We start from the raw sequence: 15,967 nt of genomic DNA on the forward strand, positions 1-15,967 counted from the left end.
ATTATATTGAATGAAATATATTTATTTGAATGATTCCCGATTGCATATGCAAATTTGAATATTTGGAATCCGATATTTTTCCTAATTGTCGAATTTATAATAAGCAGAATATTTATTATCTTCTGTATCTACCTGCTGAAATCCAAGGTTTGGCAACTATTGCTCTCCTAGTGTCATCGATTGTTTCACGTCGTTTTGCGCGCTTGAAGTTTGTTTTCCGAATTTCTGATATATTTAGGCATTTATTTTAATATATTTTGAGTAGATATGAAACGTTGATTCACTATGGGACATAAGAAATGCGTTGTTTGTGGAGAAACTTGCGAATTTAGTGAAATATCGTATCACCAATAGTTCTTAATTTCCGCGCGCTTCATGTCAAATTTGACATTTCATGTTGGGGACAAACTTCGCCTACTGAAAACGACATATGCTCCCTCTATCTACGTTTATAACTCTGAGGTATTCCTAAACGAACAAAACCTGCTAATTTCGAATTGGCGCTTTTCGCCAATTTTGCAACTTACTCGAGATCGTCCATGACCTGCGGATCGTCCTCTTGATGATGTCGGCAGCCGGTACGTAGACCCTATTGTCCCGCCGACGGCTAGGACGTCGAACAAACTCGTTCATCCATTCTCCGCTCGCTGCCTGGATTTCCCTGGAACAACGACAAAAAGCGTAGTTAGGGGCGGCAGTTCAGACATGTTAAATCCTGCCGGAAATCTCGAGGCCCCTTTCATCTAGTGGGGATTATATTGAATGTTCGTCTGTCGAACTTGCCGACTCTGGACTCCGGATTAAAACTGGATCCGAGGTGAATCATTGTTTGTCGGACTCTCTGTTCTCTTTGCTTGAGCAAACCAGGCGAATTCAGAAAATAAAAAAAAGGAACGGTGGAGTTTCGACAGAATATAGACTAACGCGTATTAGTTCACCTCTAGTGGCGTTAGTGTAGCGTGAGGTCAACGATATTTTGAATTTTCATGTCATTGTGTGTTGATGGTCTTTCATCAATCATTGTGTAGTTTTTGATTGATATTTAGATTAATTGTAGCAATGATGGTTAAGATTCAATAACAGTGCTTTGAAAGCGGATTCAAAAAAGAGAGGTGCTAAATTAGACGCATTAAAAGGACAGCTAATTCAAGGGCAAGGTGCTTCAAAACACATAAATTGCTTATAAAAACTCCTTTTGAAGCCTCCTTTCAAAGACTCCAAGACTATGAAAGGAATAATAATTTTAATGAATACGTAAATGAAGAGGTTATGTTGAGTGGCCCTCTGACAGTTTATATAACTAGTATCATGTCACATTTCACTGATAATTGCATTCAATGCAATTATCTATCACTATGACAACACGATTGACTTTGACAACTGCATCCCAAATGAATTTCAAAACGTCACGTTTTGTCAATGTGAAAGTATAGCAAAGTATAAATGCGCTAATCAAAGAAAAATTTCCAGAAATACAACATACAGTCACAAATATATTTGGAGAATATTTATGGGTTTTTGCTTAGATAATAATTGACGTTGATACTAAAAGATTGGGCGGTCACTATGAGAAAGAAAGAAGAAACGGTGAAGACAATGTGGAACGTTTTGTGCAAAAAAGGGCTATAATTACTATAACATTATGATTGACCTGTTTAACAATATAGTATTTGAATCAGCCCGAGAGGCCCACGATGCAATAGTAATAGATCAACTGTAGTAAAGAACAGCAATGACTTACTAGTGACTTATACTCAAAATAAGTTATTTTTTTATAGAGGGAAAGTTCACACAGAGCACACAAGAACATTATCATATTTTATGAATATTGCCATTGAATACAAGTGAAAATTGTTCAGAGTATGACTGTGTGCTGCTGGTAAAGTGCCAAAAGCAGTTTTCAAACACATAGCTTGTGTATGTTATGTAATTTCAAGGTTTAAAGAGCTTTCTGAATGCAATGGTGCAATTAGCAATCAACAGGAATTAGACATCTCATCAGTGATCTACTAAATATTTTTTGAGCAGGTTGCATTCGCCGACACCATTTCAGTGAAATATCGATTACAAAATTCAAAATAACACAAATACTCACATTCTCTTATGACAGACCGTGCAAACCCAATCTGTCGTCCTGTAGGAATACTCCCTACATCCTTTACACACCTTCAACCTGCACGCCCTGCAATACGCCCCCCTGTTGATGACCCGTCCTAGTTCGACCCTGCACCTGCCGCAGCAACGATCAGGATCCGGCCCTGCGTTCTCCCAATCCGTGGAGGGACGCAGTGCACCCTTCCTCCGCAGGTTCTGCAGCTCCGCTTTGAGGTGCCTAAAAAGCAAAGACAAATTAACTGCTGCTGTTGTGATGGGGAGTTTTGCAGGCTGAGATGCTGCAGGATATTAAAGTCTTTAATGTGGATGGATCGCCAGATGCAGATGAGCACAGAATCTACCTAATGAAGTCTGAGAAACTTGCAAGCTGAGAGACGACGATGCGTTCCGATGAAGATGAAAGTTGATGATGAAGGTAGCTTTGCGGTATTAAAACCAACACAAAACTCATTATGCGCTCGTTATCTGAGGAAGCAGATACGCTGTGTGATAGATAGGGAGGAAATGAAGACCAGATGAAAGACAAATTTTTGAGCATTCTCAGGATAATCTTCATAATGCATGTTAGAATTAAAATAACTGGTGGTTTAATTAAACTTGAAGAGTGGAACGTATGGTTACATTATCTCGATACGTTGTGTCCTCCAAGAGTTGCAACTAACCACAGAATATCCAGTGTAGTACGGACTGATTGGTTTAGAATTTTATTCAAAATACCAAGGTGCAAGAAAATACAAGAACATAATAATTATCATGAGATATTGAGTTAGTGACAAGAAGGGGCATTGGTTAAAAGTTTGTTAATTCTCATAAAAATATTTCACCCGAAATAAACAAATTTCAATGTGGAATTTATGATGAATTTATTAATCACATCTCACTTACTGGATTCTTTTCCGAAATTCGAGGCTTTATTGTAAAAAACTGGTTATAAATTTATGATTCAAAGTATTGTCTATCGCTGGCCACTAATTTCTTCCATCTTCTTGGCAGCGTACGAATCCCGCGTTGAAAAAACTGGTCATCTTTAGAAGCTATCCACGAATCGATCCAATTCTTTACTTCTTCATAAGTGCTGGTCAGCCAGGCTGTGTGCCATTGATTGAAACAAGTGATTGTTCAAGGGGGCAATTCTGGAGGATACGGCGGGTGGGGTAGGATATCCCATTTCAACGTTTCCAAGTATGTCTTGAATGCTATCGCAATGTGAGGTCGAAAATTGTCATGCTGTGAAATCACTTTATCATGTCTTTCGTTCAATTGCGGCTGTTTGTCTTTCATTGCTCCGCTCGAATGTATTAATTGCGTTCGATAACGATCGCCTGTGATTGTGTCAGTCATTTTCAACAACTCATAATACACTATGCCGAGCTGGTCCCACCAAATACTGAGCATGACATTGAAACCGTGAATATTCGGTTTGATCGTCGACGTGGAAGCATGGCCGGGATTCCCCCATGATTTTTTTCTCCAGTCATATTGCGATGCAGAAATGTCTCCGTTTTTGTCTTGCAAGCAGCTGTTCAAAAGCAAACAAACGCCGTTCAACATCTTTCGGTTTCAATTCGTACGGCACCCAATTTCCTTGTTTGTGAATCATTCTCATGACTGTCGGGCATTTTGAAACAGCTTGATGCATCACTCCTAATGATCCTGACTGTTCTTGTTGCGTTTGACCTGAGGGTTGATGAAGTGATGCCTCCAATTCTGCATCTTCAAAAACCTTCTCTCTTCCACCGTCATGCTGGTCTTCGATGTCAAAATTGCCGTTCTTGAAGCGTTGAAACCACTCTCGGCACGGTATTTCACTAATACGGTTTCACCATAGGTATTTGAGAGCATTCGATGGGCCTCAGCCACAGGTTTATTTATATTAAAGCAAATAATTGAAATCTCCTGTAAATGACTACAATTTGGCTCGTGAGCTGACATGTTCAATCTTTATGATGCAAACACAAATCGACTAATATTACGATGGCGTTATATTAACAAATACCGTTGTAACTATCTAGTGCAAAACGGGCGGAAGCAAAGTTGTACACAAGAAACCGAAATGAGTATTACCGGACCATAGTTTTTTTTCACATTTTTCTAAACTACTATTGTTGCACCAAAAACAAAAAAGTTCCGAAGGAAAGAAGCGGGCACTGTTCCAGAAAAAATATCACCTTGTAGATTTGCAGTCAAAATTATCATATCACAAGATGAACACTTCATATTGGAATATCTATGCCAAATGTAACTCAAATATCTTGTGCCATGAGAAAAAACTCGTTCATCCAACGACAGCAAGGCTCTGGAACACATTGCTTAGGGAGGTGTTCCCCGAGGTATATAACCTTCATAAATTAAAAAAAAACACCAACTCCTACCTTCTTTCCCTTGGTTTTCACGATTTTTTCTGAACATTACAGGATATCTCCTTTCGTGGGAACCAGAACACAAAAAAAAAATCCAGTATCTCCAAAACAAAGCGTTTTCGGGCTCTTGTTTATACTTTTTTCTGGAAAGATCCGAGAAATCTGTAATTTTCATTTATACCTCAATTTTAGGAACACCCTGTATATTCAGAAAATTCAACCAATAACTTTGCCTGTTATTAAATTTTGAAATTTGTACTGCGAGCATTCGTAACCAATAATCCTGGATCCGTAGATCGCAGCATGATATTTCCTTTTGCAAGGGTTCCGAAAGATAGAAGAAAATAAACCATAAGGTCGATCTTCCGAAGAACACTTCCTAAAAGCTCGCTCGAATTCACTAAACCGACACATCTTGCCTCTTCCGCCTCATTGAACAAACACATCCGACCCTACTTTCCTTCGGGATTAGATGAGTTTCTAATAAAATTGCAACAGACTGCGGCCAATCAGACTAATGCAGCGAAATGATGAGGTAAGGCCTGAACAGTGTGGCAAAGCCATGAGACAAGATACTCGCATTAATTCGCTAATTTGTTTATGTATGCAACACGCTAGTTGGCTTATTGTAATCAGCCGAACTAATTATATATACCTATTCCAAATCTCCGGTTATGCAATGTTCAGCTGTTCATTGTGGATTATGGCTATAATTGGTTATAGGAGAAAACTTGATAAAGTGGTCGTTTTATGTATATTCAAATGGCATTTCTCTGGGAGTAAAATTCAATCGCCCATTAGTTTTGCTTTCATGAATATTTTATTCTGTTCGAAGTTTGGCACAAGTTTTATAGCGGTGTCGGAAAAGGTTTTGTTGGAGAAATATAAAGTTTCGATAGCAAACCAATATTTGATATATGATGATACTAATCTATGATATAAAAATTTAGCGACAGAAAACAATTAGACATAATATGTGTGTCTAGCCGAAATAGTCGTCAGAATACTTACTATAAATATACCTGTATTAGTGAATACAATGGTCATTCATATAACTTTCTCATTCATAGGGTTTTCAGAAAGATACAATAGAGAATATCTTTCCCCTACCCTAATTAGTGTGCAGGCACCATGATGCCATTGCGCAAGATACAACTTAGAGAATGAGAAAAGGAAGAAGAAATTCACGGAGTACAATATAATATTTTTATGTTTGTAACCTAGGTATCAAACTGGGAAAAGGAGAGTTCATTGAAGTAAGTTACGAGGTGATGACCAGTTGAGTTAGTAGAGAGTTCGAGGGTGTTTTCAAGTGCTGTACCACAATGAAGTTTTCGTCTATCGTCCATCAGTGTTTTAATAATCCCCGCGAGAACACGATAGCCCAAAAAATTACCATTATTCAACTCCCTATATAAGTGCAATGATATCTTAAATTCGGCCAAGTTAGTCTTCTAAAGTGTTTAACCTTGAGTCGACCAATTGAGGATTATCTCCAGAGATTAGATTTGATTTAAAGGGGTTCCACTGCACTGCTACCTAATTGTCTATTGTGCCCCCATCAGAGCAATTATCTCCATTACGTGATTAACACCTCGCCTCCCAGTTTCATAGTTCTAATGGACTCAAATATCTGGGATGGCTTCAAGGAGGCTATTTCCTTACTTCTACCAGTTTCTTGTCCAGAGGATACTTTTCGTTGGCTAGTGATGTCGAGGCATTCCGTCACCAGGTGATCCGAAGTTTCTTCCTCCACCCCACAGAATTTGCACTCGTCGTTTTTTGTTAGACTCTTTCTTATGAGGTTCTGATGCCCTATAAGGAATTCAGCGAGAAGGTGTGCATATTTTTGCTAAGATCCAGATATGTCTTAAATCCCGCAGTGTCGAACTTTCGAAGAAACTTTTTGGAATTATCCAACCCAGAAAGATTCTACTATATTTCTTTCGGTTTTTGCTTCTCCTGAAACACTTTCTTGTCGGAGTATGTGCTCCTTGTCTGGCAAGTGTGTTATCCTCTTCATTTCCTTTAATTCCCGAGTGACTGGGAACCCAGCCCAAAAAACTTTGTTATTCTTGACTATTTCGTTATTCTTCGGCACTCCAATACTTTATTAGAATCGAAGATTTGTGAGCTCAATGCTTTGATTGCAGATCGACTGCCAGAATGTATCGCTATATCAGATTTCTCATAGTTTTTTATTATCTTTCTATTGCAAGTATCTCTGCCTGAAAGACACTCGGACAAAGGCCTAACGAAGGTCACTATTTAATTATGTTTTAGAACCATCTGTGTACAATTATCTCCAGAAATTAAAAAGCTAGATTGTTTCAAAGTGTGGCTGAGGTTTTGCTAAGAGCTTAGACGAAAAACTGAAAATTCAATTAAATCTACAGCCTACGCCTCACTTGAATTTCGAAGTGCCCTTCTACGAATAAGTGGAGGAAACTATACTAAAAAATAAAATTTCTCTTGATTTTGCTTACAACCCTGCCTCACTAACCGCCATTGGGGGTAACACATCAAATTTTATCACATTTCAATTTTCCAAAGGAGGTTTAATGGTTCAAAAATCACATCACATCATCAATAACTAGGTCACTGACTGCTTGTAGGTATAAACGAACATAATTAAGACATACAAATAGAAATAAAACCCTTATGTAATGCAAGAGATGCAAAATAAACAGTCCATACTAAGCATACGATCAACCAACCTTTTTTCATCGATCTCTATCTCTTTCCCTCCTAAGTCTCCAGTGTATTGAACCATGAAGTTAAGTGCTGATTAATTACGCAATTATTATTATTACCATCAAAAGTTCAATTGGCGGCTCCGCGTTGACATTATAACCGTAAAACTCGATATGTCGTTATTAATTTGGTGTGAAAACTCAATAGTAACAGGGCCGTATCTGAGTCAATTTCTACCATATATAGTTCAGTAACAATTGTAGGTTTTTTGTGTCAACAATGGCATGTATCGCGATAGATTAATTATAGTGTGTAGGTGTCAATTCAAACAACTATATTACTCAATCCTGACATAGGTATTTAAAAAACACTGTGATTAAAAGACTATCAAGTCTGTTGATTGATACAGTTATTTTGCGATTTCTGAGTTTGCTTAACCCACATTGAGGTAGCACGAATAAGTCAGGATAACCAATCATTACCAGCAACTTTTGCAGATTTCATCTAAGTTAATGAAACAAACTCCAGATGTGTTTGAAATCATTATGTGCATGCTCACTTGAAAACAACAACACTTTCACTAGAGATAGGACATTCAAATGGTCTTGTTAACTACCACAAATACTCGAGTTGACTTGTCGAAGAAGATTTTATCTCAGAAATAGTTGTGAAACTCAATTACTCTTGATGAGAGAGTAATGACATGCGATTTCCAAAAGGTTTCATCAAATCAAAATCATTGAACAAAAGTTACAGTTTGTATCTGTTTTAAACATGATATTGTATAACTCTGAAGTCCCTCAAGGCTCACATTAGGGGCTGTTCTTTTTATTCTACATCAACGATATTAATTAATTTTTTTATTTGAAGTTGATGATCGAAAGATTTTTATATTGATTGTGCATTCAGCTTGATTTGAATATGTTGTTTTATTAGATAATAGACTATTTGACAGTATATAAGATATTATTGTCATATTCATTGAGATCTTGATAGATTGTTCTTTCTGTTTATTAGAGTGTTAGGTTACATGTCTGGTGAATTGTGTTTGAGCAATTGTATGCTCCTGCTGTTGATAAATCAATCGAAATCATCATCTTCCTCACTTAATTCTGTTAGTTGTTAGCGAGTCATTCAAAAACTTTCAAAACACAAGTTAGCACAGTTAAGTTAGATAATCATGCCAAACATTTACGAGCCAAACAATCCTCTGCTGATTTACATGTACAGCTCGTTCTTCAACACCCGCGTCACAAAACATCTGCAAAACAGCAAAACTCGCAGGATCAGCTCCAGATTCTTCATCATTGGAAAATTCGAAAATTTCGATAAACATCGACAGCGATTACTCTTAACGATTCTTCGATACTGATTGGTGTGGGGTGTGTTTGGGAAGCGATGGTGATTCACGTTTGGTCCAGGTATGGTTGCAGTCATTGTGTGGCATTTCATAATTGACAGTAGGCTGGGGAATGGGTGGAATATGAGAGAGGCGTGAAAAGTTGCCTAAGAATGAGATCTCGATTAGGACTCTTGGTATACATTCACCGACAGCCTGAATTTGAAAGATCGATCCGTTGTTGAGATACGTATTGAGATTGAAATTGAACTTTCTCGAAAGGCAAACTTCCACTCTTTAACGAACGTTGGGACAATTTGTGTAGGAGCCTACTTGTATTTACAGGATTGAATTCGATGAACCTAATTGTTAGGATTTGCATAGAATCAAGTATAATTTCATTATTGCATTGTTCTATGTTTGATATCGAAGCGTTGGTTGTTGACCATATCACGATTAACTTAAATCCAAATGTGAAAGCCAATATTGACAGTTCAATTTCTGGAGTTTGTAGGGAAAAGCTTTGTATTTTCGAGTTCACCGAAGGCAGACGAAGCTTTTGGAATTAGGAAAAATTTCGTTCACTGCATTTCCAGTATATGATGACGCATCATTGTTTGGGTGTTTCATCTTTATTCTTGTATAAGATAATTCATTTGATATTGCTTAATAGAAACATCATTTAATGGATAAGAGATGGATTGCTGTCTCATGGATTTACTTGATCCTGAATGTGGCAATTGAAATTTGACCTAATCACTGAAAATGATGCAGTGCCTAATTGGCAAGTACTTCATCTTATGCAAAGATGCATAAGGTTTTGACAAATTCATAAAATCCTTTCCAATTATTGATCGATGCTCATTGAACAGGTAAAAAGCGGATATCCTCAAATCGCATTGATATCGCATAAAAGAAATTGAAAAAAAAAATCAATGACCCAATTCCACCTACGTCATCAGTGACGTCACTCTGATATGTAAACAATTTGAAATGCTTGATTTCATATGGCTTCGACCGTTTTCTTTTGTGGAGAACATTTTGATGACAGTAATGAACTTGCTATTATTTAATATTATTTTAATTATAAAGATGACTTCGATTCATAACATTTTTACCCTAAAAACCTGTTTAAAGTTGAATTTCAAATGACTTTTCTATGAAGTAAATGAATCTGTTGGTCACTAAAATGATGGTGGAAATGTTCCAGTCAAAATTCGCGAAACTAAAGCACTTTTGGGTTATCATGAACCACCTTCCAGGCCGCCAATAGTGAAACTTTTCATCTGTTAAGGCAAGTTAGTACCTTGAGCGTATTTCGCTCAAAAACAACTGAGAATATTGCTGCTGGAGCCCCTAATGTTGACGAAAATCCAGGTTTGTCGTTTTCTTGTTGATCTTGGGATTCAGGCATTTCACAGCCGAAAATTGGCGAATTGGCCATGGAAATTTTTCTGAAAATGATATAATGCTGCAACTTTAACCGCGGCGGCTATTTTCAATAGTTTTTTTCGTATACCTTCCCCTTTACAATGAAATGAATTGTATTATAATGTAATGAATTGAGATCTCACAAAATATACTGGTTTTTTGTAATATCATGATGAAATCATGGATATCGTACCTTAAACACTAATCTATGAGGATGTCAATAAATAAGACAATAATATTTATATTGTCGAATAGCCTACTAGTAGCATATGTCACCTGTCAGCTTGTCATAACACAATTAAATGTCATTAACACATCCAAAATGGCTGCCTTCCCCTTCGCGTTTCAAAACACATCTTCCCTATCGAAAAATCATTTTCAAATGTTAATTAAACGCCCGAAAGGCATCCTCTACGCTCGGAAGCGGCTAAGATAACCATCCCCCGAACTCAGAATCCTTCGAGATAAGAGCGAATACGCCATTGTCTCCGCAATTCGGCCAAAACCGGGAACAAAACGTAGTGCCTAAATGCACCCAATGCGAGCGCGTTTTGTTGGTTCAAAACGAAAGGTGGAATATACGTGTAACACACGAAGCGTAGAAAATTCGATTACGCAAGTGAATGGCCAACAAGGTAACGCTGAAAAAATAACCCAACATGTTCGTTTTCCGTTGGGTTTGCGCCACTGCTTCGTCGACCCGTTGCCACGTGTGGGCAAGTGATGACAATGACAGGTTGAACGTGATGGCAAAGGAATAATTTTCTCCTTCCTTGCTCATCTTCGCGAGAGAAATTGTGCGAATGGATCATTCGCAAAGTGGGGATATGTTTGTTACATGTTGTTTGTAACAGGTGCCAGTTTCAGAGTATTCCATATAAAGGGTTCTCCAATAAGAGGTTTTGTTTTGAATGGCCCGCTATCTGGGCAGCTGTAATCTCTTGCCATTTGACTAGTAGAACTACGTCATTTGTGAAAATGGAACGATAGACGTTCCAACAACGCATTGAAATTGTTAAATTTTCATAAAAAAAATGTTGAAAATTTTGCAGTCACAATTCACAAAACTGAAGCACTTTAGGATCTTCCAGAAGCACCTTATTTTAATTAATTAAATATATAGCCTCCATTCTCATTTCAAACCACATAATGCTGAACCACAATAATATATCTGCTGTTCTTAGTGATTTAGATAATTTTTGTATGATTTCTAAGAGTAATAATCATTTCAGTTAGCAAATTTTGTCCCCAACATGAACTACAAAATTTGACATAAAGTTCGCGTAAATGAAAACATATCAGTGATACGATATTTCACTCAATTTGCGAGTTTCTCTACAAAGAACGCACTTCTTATGCCCCATAGTGAATCAACGTTTCATGTTAACTCAAAATATATTGAAATAAATACCTAAATCTATCGGAAATTCAGAAAACAAACTTCAAGCGCGCCAAACGACGTGAAACAACCAATGACACTAGGAGAGCAACAGTTGCCATACCTTGGATTGCAGAAGGTAGATACAAAAAATAATAAATATTCTGCTTATTATAAATTCGACAATTAGAGAAAATATCGGATTCCAAATATTCAAATTTGCATATTTAATCGGGAATCACCCAATAAATTTATTTCATTCAATATAATATACATTCATTATGATACAGTAAAATTGTGGATTTGAAAATATATCACAATCCGACAACGTAATCTAACCATGTTGGGGACATGTAAAAATTGCGTATATTCCCTCCATCTATGTTTATTTCTCTATGTATGATTTCCTTTCAAATATGTCAATTCATTCATATGAATTTTTTACATTCCATAGAATATTTTGTGAAAGTTTCTCTTACGTTTTTGGTTTGAATACCACATTTTTTCAATGGCAATCATAATTGCAATCAAATAATTGAAATGAGGTTAGAACAAAAATACATATTCCTTCATAGCGAATGATTCCAAAAATTCAAAAAATTGCATGTATGAAGAAATGTAAAAAACAATAATAACAAGATGAAGATTGATGTAGTTAATACAGATGATTTTTCCATTGTTAGTGACAAGAAGAAATACCGAAAGCAGCGAAAATTCCCAGAAACCTGCCACACCTCGACAAACATGTATATGTCAAAAAGGCGCAAGCAATCGACTTACCCCTGCTCCTCCTCATTGAAAAAAATTGTTATGGCCGACATCTAGACAGTGAAATCTGTTGAATCCGGATCCGACAAAAGGCTACTCTTTATGTTCACTTCCTTTTCCGCAACATCTGGATTCAGAATAAAATATTGAGATTTAGAAGCCCTGGCTCGTACTTCACTGAGACAGATTGAATATTTATTAGGTGAACGTATTTTCTTATCGTCCTTTTCGAATGTGATTGTTTATGTCGGAAAATTGAATTTTCTACGTGTACGCTCCTTCAAATCTGAGAGGATTTCATAAAAACATGGAATATGAACAGTCGGCCATTGTCTCATTAATATCATAGAGATTCTGTAACCTACTTGTAAGATCATTGCGTTGAAAATTGACATGATGTGTATTACATAGTTTTTAATTTGGTACTAGTATATTTTTTTTCGTTAGTACCAAGCTTCAAAAAATGCTTGTCAACATTTCGGAACATAGAGTTCTACAACTTAACTTCGATTGTCAAAGTAACATAACCTTGACAAATCAGCTATCCTCGTCTACTGTCAGAGATGATAATAAGGAGACCCAAGTCGGCTATAATATTGATTAATATTCCGATTTCTGGAAATGTCAAAATTTCCAGAGGTCATACCTACTAATCTTCCAATTTCTCAAATTTCTTTTTGATATTTCAATTTGTCTATATATATATTTCCTTTAGTCAGTCAATTTCCATCAATTTCAGTCAATTCATTGCTGTTCTTTTAATGATTTCGCATTAAATTACTAAAACACCCTAATTCTCATTATTTAGTTCAAAATATTATAAAAAAATACTATCTTAAGTACCTGCATAACATGTTCATCAGATACATCAGATGTTCTTCCACTTTTTCTCGAAAATAACAAGAAAATTGATGATGTCTTCATTTGTATTTCCATTACGCCCCTCAGATTTATGGCATGGCATGAAATTGGGGTAAGTGGAGTATGATTTCAAAGACAATTCTTTATGGAGATGTCGTATATATAAAAAATTCATATCTCATCTTTATTGGCCCTTTTTGGGAGGAGGAAATTTCGAGAGGAACATACTTGAGAGCGTAAAATTGTAGGAGGCTTGAAACAAGGTATGATAGGAAGTAAAAACGAAATGTGAAATATGCTTTTTTCAACAGGGGATGTGATATATAAAAAAGCTTATTTCTGCCGGAATACTTCAGAATTAATGAATACGAGGAAGGAATCTTATTCTGTATTTACTGTCTTCCTGAATCTTTTCGAATATCCATTTATTGTATAGTGTTAATAGATAAATTAGAACAAAACCTTATTCCAAATTATATGATAATTATTGATGTATCAAGGGCATTATGTAGATATTTATGCCCCAATGAAGACGAGTTGCAAATCCAAATGGTGAAATTCCCGAATATAATTAGCTAAATGACGAAAGTACGAACTCGTGAATATGCTAGTCACTCAAGATAAAGAAGATAAAAAGTCCAAATGAATATTTTTTGAAATATTCATATATGAATATTTTCTTAAATATTCATTTGGTCTTCTAACAGCACCTTTGGGTGAGGAGAGGGATTGTCCAGAAAGAAGGGCCTTTTCTGACACATTTGGTCCTGAAAAATAGCTTATAGCAGCTTCTAGTAGAAGCTGGAACCAGTATGACTATACTGAAACATCATGGTGGTTTGAAAAGTACCTATATCTGTTGCTTAAGGCTTTATAGAGGACTGTAATTTTCAAAAAATGAGGTTTCAAGAATACTTGCAGGCATACCTTCTGAGTATGAGTTTTCTCCACAAAAAAAATTGAAAACCATACATTGAAACATGAATCCATGTTTGCTGCAAGCAACCTAACATTCCCAGGAATCTTTTAGAATTGTCAATTTCATATTGATTCCAATGAAATATGTTGATAGACTTCATAATCTGTTATTATTCTACTAAGAGCAATAACATGTATGACATGAATTGAATTATTGTTATTATACATTGTTGGTGCCTTAGACGAAAAAATTATACAAAAACAAGACCTACACTGAAGACATATAAAGTATGGCAGAGAGATTGGACTATTTCATTATGGCTAGTTGTTCAAGCCTGTTGTAACAACAGTTAGGCAACAAGTAGGTTTGTGGGGTCCTAGCATTAGCACTACTTCTCAATTAGTTCGCAGAAATAAAGTGCTTTCTACGGTTGAACATTAATCTAATATATCTTATGCAAAAATTGTTGAATTTATAAAAAACTTTGGGCCTTCCTGTACTAGCTTCGAATTTCAAGAGAGTTCTCAAGGAAGTTCAGAAGATTAATTTCATCATGGCAAACCATAAATTCCTCCTGATGAAGTTCGCTAACTACTGAAAGTGAAATTGCTAAGGACCACTGAAGCGATTCGAAATGCTACACTCGCTTAAACATACAAACTTGCAGACCACCAACAGCAATTAAGAATGCATCAATCTTCCTGAATCCATAGACAACAAAAGTTGTGTTTATCAGTCGAAGATAATCACAAGTAATTATTTTCACTTCGAAGTCAATCATACAGGCTTTCCCCCAAGATTACATCTATCGAGCTCTCTCGATTCCAAAAACAAACGGTCTAACTAATCATTTTACGTTATTCACGGTGGTCTTCTGCCTGCAGAAAAAAAGAGATAAATTTGCAGGGTCATCCATCATACGAATTGGAAAAGACAGGAATTAGTGAAAAATTGAAGGATTAACGCTTGCCGGAGTTGATGTGACCTCGTCGATATTTTTTTTTTGTTACGTTTGCAATTCTATAAATGCAGGATAATAGCTGGATGGCAACGGTTGACTAGTTTTGGATCATTATTGAAATTAATAAGCAATAGGACTTTAATAAAGGTTTAAAGAGGTATCATTTTGGTATTGAAAAAAAAACGAGTATGTTTCAAGAGAAATCAATGGATGTTTATTTCATTGTAAAGAGAATGGTTGGTATGCCTTTAACGATGGAAAACGATATCATCCAAATGGCTGCCAAGGCTCTAGTCAATTGTGGAACATTGAAATTTGTACCAAAAGTTTTGGGACATAATAAGTTATCATTGATATTGTATTGAAAGTATGAGACCATTTAATGTTTTCATGTCATGTTATAGAGCGAGAAGTTTTGACGTTTGAGATTCATGTTCAGAATACAGAAACAAAAATAATTGAAACGTACTGTATCTAACTGCAATTTATACATTTATATCTTATCATTCACATCTTTCAGATCTATGCATTGATTTCATTTCAGTATTGGTGCCATGTAAAAGTATTAAAACCTTTTCCGTAAGGAGTTCAGAGTAGGTCATGTTCAGCCTTTGATCTATTCAGATGTGAATAAGTCTTTGTCCCTTAAAATCAGTTATAATATCACAAGAGCATAGACAATATTCTATTATACACTGATTCACGAGACGTAGTTTACGAAACATCACGAGAGCACAGCTCAAGTGCTGTTTTGCGAACTACACGTCGAGAGTAGATGTGCGTGTAATTGAAATATGCTAGAGGTCGTATTCGTTACGATTATATAACGAATAATTTCAAAAACTATAACCAAAGCACTGCATTTTGATTATTCAATGATATTTCACTGAGCTTGACTTTTATTTTTTTGGCGAACGTCCAAGAATGCTACTATGGAAATGATCCCAATATGACAGGAGGCGAAACACCTCAGAGTTATAAACATAGATAGAGGGAGCAATTTCAGTAAGCAAATTTTGTCCCCGAACTTACAAATTTGACATGAAGCGCGCAGAAATAAAGACTATCAGTGATACAATATTTTACCCGATTCGCAAGTTTCTCCACAAAAAACGCACTTCTTATGTCCCAAAGTGAATCA

The 15,967-nt window shown here is 36.1% G+C and overlaps 1 protein-coding gene across 3 annotated transcripts in view; it reads right to left on the reverse strand.

The window, feature by feature from the left end:
* The window catches only part of LOC123675244, a 98,814-nt gene that overhangs the window by 68,161 nt on the left and 14,686 nt on the right, over nucleotides 1-15,967 (reverse strand). For 2 of the 3 annotated variants that reach the window (XM_045610588.1, XM_045610590.1), the window contains exons 2-3: nucleotides 2,096-2,332; nucleotides 528-661 (exon numbers count right to left, since the gene is read on the reverse strand). In XM_045610588.1, coding sequence (XP_045466544.1) covers nucleotides 528-661; nucleotides 2,096-2,332 — 371 coding nt within the window. Of the gene's footprint in view, nucleotides 1-527; nucleotides 662-2,095; nucleotides 2,333-12,097; nucleotides 12,213-15,967 lie in introns of all 3 variants that reach the window. The other variant, XM_045610589.1, reaches the window with a different exon arrangement.

Source organism: Harmonia axyridis, chromosome 3, assembly GCF_914767665.1.
Source record: "Harmonia axyridis chromosome 3, icHarAxyr1.1, whole genome shotgun sequence".
In the NCBI taxonomy this organism is placed as follows: domain Eukaryota; kingdom Metazoa; phylum Arthropoda; class Insecta; order Coleoptera; family Coccinellidae; genus Harmonia; species Harmonia axyridis.